The sequence below is a fragment of the Nestor notabilis genome, unplaced genomic scaffold (genome assembly GCF_000696875.1).
Source record: "Nestor notabilis isolate BGI_N333 unplaced genomic scaffold, ASM69687v1 scaffold8731, whole genome shotgun sequence".
In the NCBI taxonomy this organism is placed as follows: Eukaryota; Metazoa; Chordata; class Aves; order Psittaciformes; family Psittacidae; genus Nestor; species Nestor notabilis.
Window position 1 is genome coordinate 24,501 of NW_009915098.1, and position 11,231 is coordinate 35,731.

At 51.5% G+C, this 11,231-nt stretch overlaps 1 protein-coding gene across 1 annotated transcript in view; it reads left to right on the forward strand.

Moving 5' to 3' along the window:
- PDGFRB (platelet-derived growth factor receptor, beta polypeptide) overlaps nucleotides 1-2,573 on the forward strand; it is a gene marked incomplete at its 5' end in the record, with an annotated part of 13,225 nt that extends 10,652 nt beyond the window's left edge. Inside the window, 5 exons of the mRNA XM_010023959.1 lie at nucleotides 518-629; nucleotides 916-1,015; nucleotides 1,135-1,240; nucleotides 1,705-1,943; nucleotides 2,423-2,573. Coding sequence (XP_010022261.1) covers nucleotides 518-629; nucleotides 916-1,015; nucleotides 1,135-1,240; nucleotides 1,705-1,943; nucleotides 2,423-2,573 — 708 coding nt within the window. The remainder of the gene's footprint in view (nucleotides 1-517; nucleotides 630-915; nucleotides 1,016-1,134; nucleotides 1,241-1,704; nucleotides 1,944-2,422) is intronic.
- Between the last annotated feature and the right edge of the window lie 8,658 nt (nucleotides 2,574-11,231).

An 11,231-nucleotide genomic window follows, 5' to 3' on the forward strand; every position in this document is an offset into this window, starting at 1 on the left:
TACTTTCCAGAAAGATGTCTCCAATCTGTCAAGGCAGGAGAGGATGAGGATGTAATTGAGCTTGCCCAGAACCTCCTGTGACATCAGCAAGAGCATGTCCACTTCCAGCCCCAAGATATTTGGGAATGTGCAACCCCAAGCAAAGCAGGCCATGTAATTCCCAGAGAAACTGAGTCTGGGGGAGCTGAGAGCGGAGCCAGGCCCCTCCAACTCCAGTCTTTATCTACTCTACGAACTTACTTAACTTCTCCGATTTGCATGGGATGGCAGGTAGGCACCCAGTGCCTGGGCAGGGAGAGCTTCCTGCAGAGGGGCTGTGGTTTTCCAATCCAGCCTTGCCATAGATGCTTTTCCTTCCAAAACGGGAAATGAAACTGGGCCCCTATGCAATCCTTCCTGGAGATTATTTTGGTATTCGTTGTGCAAGCGAATCCCAGGAACAGCACAGCCAGTGCTGCGCTGAAACAAGTGCTGTAGATGCAGCTGACTCTCTTCTTGTTCCATTTTTGCCTCTTAGACCTTCTTGCCCCTTAAGTGGATGGCTCCTGAGAGCATCTTCAACAACCTCTACACCACCCTTAGTGATGTGTGGTCCTTTGGGATTCTCCTCTGGGAGATATTCACTCTAGGTAAGTGCCCTGGAGATCATGGTGATGTCTGTAGGTCTGATAGCATTTTAGCAGGATCCCTTCCCAGAGACAATAGATACCCATTTCTAATCCCCAAGTCCCAACTTTACCAGTCAGAGTAGCGCTTCATTCCCTGTCTCTTTCTTCCCATGCTGACATTGCCATTTGGAAGTGAAATGAAACAGGAAAGGTAAAGATATAAAGGAAACCTTGGTGTGAAATGCATGTTGGAATGGAGTGGTAGGAAATCCATCAGCCTAATCTCCTGCTCTCCCTTTACACCCAGGGGGGACTCCATACCCCGAGCTGCCTATGAACGAACAGTTCTACAACGCCATCAAACGTGGCTATCGGATGTCCAAACCCACCCATGCCTCTGACGAAATGTAAGTGATGCCCATACATATTTGCCCTGGGCCTGCAATACACAAACTACAGAAGTGTTTCTGCCTCTCCTGTCCCCGCCCCATAACTCACCAGAGTGCTCTCTCATTCCTCTTGTCAGCTATGATATCATGCAGAAGTGCTGGGAGGAGAAGTTTGAGATCAGACCATCCTTCTCTCAGTTGGTTGTGCTTATGGGAAACCTCTTGGTGGATTGCTACAGAAAGGTATGTTCAAAGGACCCTGTGCTGGAGGGACAGCAGTGGGTCAGTGCTCTGTGGAGGATGATGCTTTAGTTAGGGCACTCAGTCAGGGTTTGGAGACCAGTGTTTAGTGCTGCTGTGCCGGAGGACTTTGCTGTGACTAAGGCTGCATTAGCTTGAACAGCCAACGAAGGTGACTTGGGCATCCTGGGGGTACTGCTGAGACAACCAACATCACCAGACAGAAATCAGAAGTGGCAGGAGATTAAAATCCTGCCTCCAACTGTTTGGGGTTTTGGAGCTGTGGAGTTGTGCCCCTGACCTCTCCCTTAGGAAACATTCATAATCTATCTCATGATAGTCAGGGTAGCTGAACCCAGCTAGAACATGCCCAGCCCTCTAGACAAAGCCTAGGGGTCAGGGAAAGCAAATACAACACAAGTGCCTCTCCACTCATGAGACCTTCCCGTTTCATTGGTAACCTGCAGAGGTACCAGCAGGTGGATGAAGAGTTCATGAAGAGCGACCACCCCGCTGTTGTCCGCACAAGACCCACGATCCCCAGGCTGAACAACGCCAGGATCACAGCCAGCTCCCCCCCCGGCAGCATCCTCTACACCTCCGTGCACCAGAACGGAGGCGAGAATGATTATATCATCCCTCTGCCCGACCCCAAACCAGAGGCAATCTGTGACCTCCCTCAGGAGGCCTCCATCAGCCGGGCCAGGTAAAAACATCTCTTCTGAATGCTGTCCCTTTCCCTGACTGCCCAAACCTGAAAAGAGGGGCCTCAAGAGGAAATGGGGATGCTCTACTGAGGGATAGACCAGGGGTGGGTTTACTGGGTGAGAAGGAGGGCAGTGTCACCCCTATCTGAGCCCGCAGGGGTGGAGATGAGCTAGAGGAGGTGGGATGTGAGCTAAGATAGGTGCCATCTCGCATCCCCATACATCAGCCAGCACAGCTGGGGACAGCTGTGCACACTCACAAGGAGGAGGGCACACAGGGACCCACTGTCTGCAGAACCCAAACGGGTGTATGTTGCGTTTGAGGGATGAATAGACCAAACTGATATTGTCTGGAAAGCAACTCAGATAGAGTGGGGCTCCTTGGAGCTCAACATGCTTCTCAGCTGTTGGGAACCTTTTCCCACAAGGAGACGTGGGACAAGGCACTCATTTCTCTCTTCTTCTTGTCTCCCTTTAGCTCTATGCTGAATGAAGCCAACACATCGTCTACAATATCCTGTGACAGCCCTCTGGGCCTCCAGCAGAACGAGGAGCAGGAATCTGACCCACAGCCGAGCTGCCAGGAGCTGACCACAGGGCACCAAGAGGTGGAGGAGAGTTTCCTGTAGTCAGAGCTGGTCTGACTCTGCATCTCCCTATGGAGAGGGCAGCTGAGGGACTGACCCAGATGTCACAGGGAGCCATGCTCTGTGTCTATACATCAGGGCATCCCTGCCCGTCCCAGCATTCCTTCGTCCCTCCTGTCTCCCAGCGTTGGGTGGGGAATTAAAGACTTTTCCCCATTGCCATCCCCTTTCCCCTTACAAAGAGGTGGCTCAGTGCTAGCAACCTTCCAGATCACTGCCACATCCTCCTCAGTGATGAAACCACTGCAGGAGGGAGACATCTCACAGACCAACATCTTCTTTTCAAGTGGAAGAAGTGGGTTGGATCTCCACAAGAGACACCACTTTCTGCGTTACTAAGATGATGCTCCAGCCTCTTCCCCCTCCATGGCGATGAGTTTCATCTCCTCTGCACCAGCACTTCTCTGATGGTCTCAGCACCAGCCACACTGTGGTTCAGTGAAATGCCACCGGGATGGTTGATGTGCCTGGAGCCCATTGCTGGGGTGCAGAGAGCCTGTGACACCAACCTTCAGCCGCTGGAGATTGAGAGTACATTGGGTAGATTCTCCTCCAAGCACAGCCAAGTCCTGGAGAGACCAGCCAAAGTCTCAGAGATACTGAATCACCATCTTCTTTTCTTGACAGCTCTTCTATGGTGAAAAGAGCATCACAAGCACTACAGGTACCCATGGCTCTGGGGCACAGCTCTGTACTCATCTAAGAGAGGCTGTCACACTCTGAAGTCTTTTGTGCCCCACATGAAGCACAAGAGCCCCAGGGGCATGCAGGAACTCAGAATGCTCTCACAATGACTGTTGTTGTAGCAAAGAGGGCAGTCCAGTGTTGTTCGTGTTGTCTGTGTGGACACTAAGCTAATTATTCTCTATTGAAGATTTAAAGGGAACAAATATATTAATCCACTAGCCAGGGCCAGTATAAGAAGCAATATGGCTATTCATTAATCTACTGCCACAAAGCCCAGCTCATCTGCTGGGAAATCATATAACCCCACCAGCTGCAAAATGTTTGTGCCTTATCTTTTGGAAGTAAGGGATCCTTTTTGATAGACTGTTCACTCAAACACCCTTTCTCAGGATGGGAAGTCTCGTTGGTCCCTCCTGAGTCATAGCAAGACTATGGGGAGCAACAAGGATGCCAGAACACCAACCCAGGGATGTCCTCAAAGAGAAAGAGGGAGAGAGATTGGGAAATGTTTGGCCAGAGCTGAACTGTATCTCGCACCCTGCCACTTTCCGGGGCCAGGCATAGCCACCACCTGCAGGGCTGTGGATGATGCGCTGTGGGGAACCAAGCAAAGCAAGAGGAATCAGGGAGGATTCCTCTCTCTTGGAAAGTGGTTTGAAGAATAGAAGGGCAGAGACCTTCCTCCTGCTTCTCGCCTTCTTCCTCACAGGCAGGCCTGGGACTGGTTGTGGTCTCAGCAGGCACTTGAATGAGGAGACTCAAAGTAGGAGGAACACAAGGCTTTTCAAATCAGTTACAAACAGGCCTCTTGCAGAGATGAAAGCTGGGCCCCAAAAAGCAGGTCTGACACCATAGAAACTAGCAGAGTTTTTTGTTGCACAGAGCTCTGTTCGCTGCATGCCCCCCACTCCCATTAACCCCTCCATTGCCCTACTTATGCACCTCTCTGTGCATCCAGAAGCTGCACAGGCAGGTTTACACATTCAGAAGTTCAGGCAGCATCTTGCTGGGCTTCTGCCACCTCAGAGCCACTGAGATTTCTGTTTTCTTCAACATATGAAACTTCTGCCAGAAATCCCCAGCAAAAACAGCTTCTGTTTTAAGTTGTCTATCATTGCAATGCTGCCATTTGTGCAGCTAAAAGAGGAGTAGGTGTTTTGTGGGCTGATGTCCTTGCTAAAATGTGAACATAAGGAATAGCACTTTTATTGGCAGCCAGTGGAGTGTATTTTCAGCTCATGTGGTCAGATTCCCCACCACCCGTAGGAAACACACTGTGAATAACAACTGTTTTTCCATGCTCTGTTCTTCCTGCTTGTAACGAAGGAGCTATCTTCTATGGCGGCAGTTCATGAAATGATCCTGACCGCAGAGAAGCAGTAACTTATGAGATCCTTAGGGTCAGACCACTTTATTTATGTAAGGTGCTGGGTAAGGTCCGTGTCACTGCAACTTGAGCCCATAGGATGGCACATCAGATCGTCCTAATAGCCCCTGTCTGCACCAGCTCCGTTTTTAACTTGTCCTTCTCTATCAAAGGTGACCAGAAGTAGCCAGTACTCCAGGTGAGGTCAAATCTAGACCTCACACAGGGCATTAATAGTTCTGGTCTGTACTGGATTGAACTTGCCTGGTGTAGCTGTGGGTCATGTTGGCCTTTTCCCAGCCATAACATACTAGCAGTTTGGAGTCATCCTCTGACCAACCCATGCACCTACATCTTTCTACTCTTCCAGCATTTCTAACCAAGATACTCCCTGCTGTTCCAGACATTGGATCATCAGCACATTTTGTTAACAAACTGTTATTTTTGGGCTGGACTGACTAATAAAAATATTAAATACTTGTAGCATCCAGAGGCAACACTAGAGAGCTGCTTTTACTACCTCTGCCCAGCCCAAAGATTTCCCCATCAGTTAACCCTTTCTCATCCTCCCTTTGGCCATTTGCTTATTTACTTCATGAATCCCATACTAAAGTCCACCTTGTACAGATTAATTACTAATTAAATTAGTAATTTCCCACTATCAAATAGTTTCCACCGTGCTGAAAGAGGAGATCTTTATCTTCTCCCTGCTGGGGGAACTCAGGTATCCTGTCCTATTAGCTGGGCATTAGCTACCCTCAGATGTCAATTGCATTTTGTCCCATTTGTAGATTTATTGCAGTGATTCTTTGCATCAAAACCTGTCCTGGCTGCTGACATGGTGCTAACCCCACCTCCCTCTTCCTTCTTAAAGTAGGTACGCCAGACTCTTTGCAAAATAGTGCAATTCTCCAGGGAAATAGGACCAAATATTTACCTTTGGCCAAGTCTTGCACTTTGTGGTACTTCCCTGTCTTTACTCAACTCTTCCCAATACCACTTAGCAAGGGCATGCACACTGGCTGCAGCGAGCAAATCTCTACCAGGCTGGCAGTGGGCAAAGACAACATCTTTTGCTAAGCAAGCCTGCATGTCTCCTCTAAGAGAGGGCTTGGTAAAGCTGAGGCTTACAGCAGCCCCCAGACAAGCTCCACTCCAGCCCCCTGCTCCCTCTCTCTCTACTGCCGACATTCCAGTCCATGCATGGCCCAGTGGGTGAGGGCCAGGAGAAAGGGTCGGCTGTTCTGCACCCATCAGTTTTGTAGCCATAATTTCCTCAGTGAGGCTCTGAAGGGAATCAGTCCCTCTGGGTTTCTAGTTTCGATGATCAGCATTTTTGTTTGAGTGTGTTTTTGTGTTTAGAGATGGACCCAAACTGAGCCCCCCAAGAAGGACACATCTTGCCACAGCTTGGGCCCATCTCTCGTGCAATATCTTTTATGTGTAGATTGTATTTTACTCTGCAGCTGTAACATCGTTATCAGCACCAGTATATGCATAATCCTACTGCCAGTCACTATTTCATACATACCTATGTGTATCCCAGAAACTAATGTGACACTTTGGTGTCTCTTTCCACATGTAAGATGCTTCTCAGACTGTGTGCACAGGTTTTAATCCTTTTGTCCCTCTCAGTTTGAGCGTGTTATTATGTTTTTAAGCGAGAGTGTCACGTTTAGTGTTTGTTTGTGTCATGTTAAGAAATGTAGAGCACAGCGGACTTTACTCGTAACTGAATTGTCTCTGTTCACCTGCCAAGGGCACTGTGGTGGAGTCCCACGGGGACCGGCGGCAGAAGGGCAATGCAGATGTGCAGCCAGGAGGAAGTCAGCCAGAAGTGAGAAACAGTTCTTCCCCTTCTTCCCAGTCAGGGCTCCGGGCTGGGGGAGAGGCGACACCACACATACAGGGTACTGAGGGTTCTGACTGTGTGAAGATGGGCAGATCTGGAAAAGGGGATTTCAGAGATATCTCCTTATGGGGGCTTTTTCTAAAATGAGATGATGTGCTAAGGAGGCAAACCCAATCCAGGTTTTGGAAGCAAATCCAATGCACAGGCATGAGGAAAGGCTCCGGTTGGGCTCGGTGCTTAGCTCAGGTCGCAGGATCAGTGTGAGTTCACAAGGCAAACTGCAGGATCTCCTGCACAGACCAAGGGAGAGACCTTGGCTGCCAAGCCAGCCCTGGGGAGTGCAGGCACAGCCTGACTGTGCTCCCACTTGGGAACATGAAGGTTGCCCTGGGACATGCCAAGAAGGATCCGGTTGGCTTCGGCAAGGGCAGGGGAACTGCTCCATTGGCACTTTGGAGAGATGACCCTTGCAGGGGTGGGAGGAGGCAGGGAGGACAACTCCCGCCGGGAGGCTGCAGTGTCCCATCATCCCTGTCCTTTCCTCCTTCGTGGATGGCACCAGACCCGCAAAGCTTGCCCAGATCGTGCCCTCTCTCCCTCCTGCTGTGCAGGCTTGTTGGCATCACACTGTTACTCTGCAGCATCTCTGGGCAGATGCAGCACTTGCCTCCATGCTGTCTGCCAGAAACCATCCCTAGGACAAAGACAAAAACAGAGTTCAGACGAAGGTACCAAAGAGTTAACATTTTCCTAGGTTTACAGATATATTTGTAGGATTTGTACTACGTCACATCTATAGCCATGAGATACTATTTTTATGCTGTAAACTTTTACAAATACATTTTTAAAGAAAGAGTTTAAAAATAAAGGTGTTTTTCTTTTTGCAAAGTTCCATCTCTTCCTTTGTGAGCCTGGTTTTGGTTGCTCCCACTTGAATGGGGCTGGAAATACAGCTTAACCATGTGGTGGGTGAAAGCTAAGCATGTTAATACGTTGTGCATGACCCCAATACTTAGCGAAAGCCAAGCTGGGAGCCAGGCAGAGAGAAGCACAGCAAGGCAACAGCTGAGCCCTGGGACATGGTAAGGAAAAGGGGCTGCAGACAAGGCAGTATCTGCCCCATCTCACTGGTAACTGGCCAGTTGCACTGGTTGGAGTTGGATAGAGGGAAGGATACTTGGAGGAGTTTCCATGTGTATCCCCAATGCCGGAGGTTTGGTCCAGCAGCACCTGGGATCATTGTGCTTCTTGGGATCATTGCTGGATCTGTCCTTAGACCAGGGTAGGGATGCAGGATATGTCAGGCTGAGCAGTGCTGGGCTGAAGGAGATGGGAGACAGCACAGTGCTGTTAGGTTTTCCCCTTAGTTTAATAGCTCAGGGTGGTGGGAGAGACTGGAGGCAGCGACGGGGCAGGGCACCAGCAGCAGCCACACTGCAGTGCACAGGGCTCCCCATGTCCAGCTCACCTCCAAGCTGGGTTCTCCCCTGCCTCTGGGATGAGGAATTCACTGATACCCTTTAAGATGAACCCCCAAAGCACTGGATCCCCACACTGCCACTCGTCCCCAGCCCTGTGGCAGGCACTCAGGCACCTCCTGACTCCAGCCCAAACTTCTCTGCTCTCCCTGGCTCCAATGGAACTGCTCTTACATAAAATGCCCCCAGACTGCTGAGTGGAGCTGTTTGCAGCTGGCTCTGAGGCACACACTGGGGTTGATGAGAAGAGGGGATTTTGCATTGAGGTTCAAAGAGATCGATGTTAGCTCTATTTTGAGGCAGCGGGATGCAGCCCAGTGCAAGTCCCTGTTGGCAGCAGTTGTGCCTCTCTCAGCTCCTAAAATCCCTTGTGCACCCAAAGACCCAAGGCACTGGCTGCAGCTCCAAGTCGCAGCAAGGCTCCCTCTTCCATGCTTTTCCTGTCTCTGCTGGGTTTGGAGGCTCTGGACCAGCTCAGGCTGATTCTCCCCAGACACTCTCTGAGTCACCTGGCAAGGCTGAGCCGTGAGAGGCAGACAGGAGCTGAATCAGCAGGGGAAACAATCACCTTGTCTCCAGAGAGGCTGCAGCAAAGGCTGGGGGGAAGCAGAGAGGGGGAACTGGGAGACCTCAGCCCTGAACCCAGCTGGTTCCCACTGCCCGATCCCTGCCTGGCAGGTCTTCTGCTTGTGGGGATGCACTGAGGAGGGTTCATAGGGAGGAAAATGAGCAGGCGGACATGGGGACTCCCTGCAGTCATCTTCCCCACCCCAAAAGGAGTCTTGTCTCTGGGGATTAGACAGGCGCCTCATGGAATAACTCAGGGAAGCAGAGAAACTGACTGCAGAGACAAACCCTGGCCTGCTGCAGCCGGGGGTTTGCTGTTTGGGTACCAACAGCTCACTGAGGACATGGGTATTTGCTGCAGGGCAGTTCAGGCAGGCGTGACACCATGGCCAGCTATACTCAGGGCAGGGGTTCTATAGGGCTGGAATGGCCTGAACCCACTGGGAAACAAGCCTGAGCTCCCAGTGCTTCCAAACAGGGTTTCAGAGCCAGCCTGGCACTGAGCAAGTCTCATGCCATCTCCCATCACCCTTTCCTGGCCATCAGAGCCTCCATGGACATCCCTGGGCTTCAAGTGACTCAAAGCAAGGCTGCAGCTCCTCTGAGAGCATCCCTGCCCCTTGCTCAGAGCTACAGCACACGAGCCCCAGCAGTGCTCCTGTAGCCGAGCTGCTGCTTGCAACCACAGGGTTTGAGGTGCACCTGCAGGCAGGATGAGATGGCCACCAGTGATGGAGGAACCCAGCAGACAGCTCGTCCCACTCAGCATCTCCAGTGTGCTGGAGGGGACCTCTGTGTACAGGCTGTGACTTGTCACCTGTGGACCACTGCCCCCAGAGATGCTCTGCAAGGAGCCTCCTCAAAGAGAAGAAGAGAGGCCGAGCGACAGTTTCCCTTCTCTGCATTAGACCTGCCTGGTTCAGTGCTTGTTCTCACTGGTGAGTCAGTTCTCTCTGAGCTGGCATGTGTTCCTGGAAAAAAAATTAAAGAAGAAGAAGGAGGGAAACAGACATCCTTTAAAAAGCCCCTTTGGCTCAAAAGGAGGAAAGAATCATCAGACAGATATCTCCTGCAGCTCCACCGCTCGACAGCCCCCCAGCTCTGGGCAGGAGCCCCCCAGCACACCACACTTCATGTTCCTCTTCCCCACATCCTGCCAGGAAAAACTGCTGAGAGGAAATCTTCCGTGGCCAAGAGCTGCCTTTCCTCCTGTCTGGACTCGCTCTGGCTGTCCAGCCATCCTGGCCAAAACCAGGAGCTGTCTCCATGTTCGCATGACTCTTAGTCATCTCCAGCACAGTCAGCTGTGCTCTCATCTCTTGGCCCCAAGACCTTGTCTTGCTGGTACCTCTCTCTAATTGCCCTCTTTGAGAAGCCCATTCCCCTCTAGTTTGTGGAGGCATGAGGGGCACCTCTTTACCTGGCACCTTTGCATTGCAAAAGGTCAAAACAGCCACCTCTGTGCAGTCATTCTGGATAAGCACATCTCTTTCTGCCCATGTTTTACAGCCAGTGTCCCTGTCACATCCCTGCTGATGGGTCTGCAGCTAAGAGGAGCCTTCCATCAGGACCTTCCTCCCTGTGCTTCCCAGCACTGTCAGGTGGTGGCTTTAACTTCCCACCCCAGAGCTAACATGAACCATCATGAACTTCTGCTGCAGCGTGGGGTTATCAAGAGATAGAGTGGAGAACACGGAACACGCTGGGTCTGACTCCAGCTGCTAATGTCTTGCTGACTTGAGCATCCCTAGGACAACTGTTCTGCTTCAAGCCTACTGCTTTGGAAGAGGCTCAGGGGAGGGTTGACAAAGTGCCTCATTACTGCTCCCAGGTGCCTAATTAGAAAGCAGCTTTAAAAAGCCTCCCCACCAGCTGGGCAGTACGATGGGTGGGATGGGCTCCTGGGAAGGGTCAGTCCTTGGTTGAGCCCTGCTGGGGACAGAGAAGGGTCTGCAGGCTGGATCCAATGTGTTTCTTGGTTGGGGAGGGTGGTGAAGGCAAGCCTGCAACTGGCTGGGTTTGATCCTTCCTCTGCATGGTGCTGGAGTGAGATTTGGGGGTGATCCTGTGTGGCCATAGGCCCCCTTCTCTGCACCAGGGGTTGTGCTCTTGGTCAAAACAAGGTAAGTTACCATCTTCAGAGGGAGCTGCTCCAGGGTGCACCACCTCTGTGGGCCTGTTGTGAGGGTGATGGCCATGCTCTTGTGTGGGTCCCCAGGACCAGAAGTCAGCAAGATCCACGAGGCTTGAGGTAAAATGGAGTCTATCAATCAAAGCAGCTCCCAGACAGGGTTTTGTGTCCCAAGGGAAGAGTACAGAACTCCCTGGGGTTTGGGTGGCAGTATTGGGATTGTCCTGACCCCTGGCATGGTGCTACGGCCCCTTGGATAGCAATCTGGGGCTGAACCCCAATTTGAGGCAAGAGAGTGACCCCAACAGTGGCAAGGGACTCACAATGGGGTGTGTGCCTGGCCCCACCTCTGCCCAGGGCTTGTCCCCAGTGACGTCCCAAAGCTCTGCTTGTTTTGTATTTTCCCCCCTCCTGTTTCAAAAACAAACAAAAAAAGGGAATTTCTTCACTTGTGGTCACTCAGAAAGGAGAAGCTCCCACTGGGGACGGAGCCGCTGCTTGAGAGGATCCTCCAGCTGCATCCCTGCTCTGCGCTGGCGGCACCGTGCTCCCTGGGGAC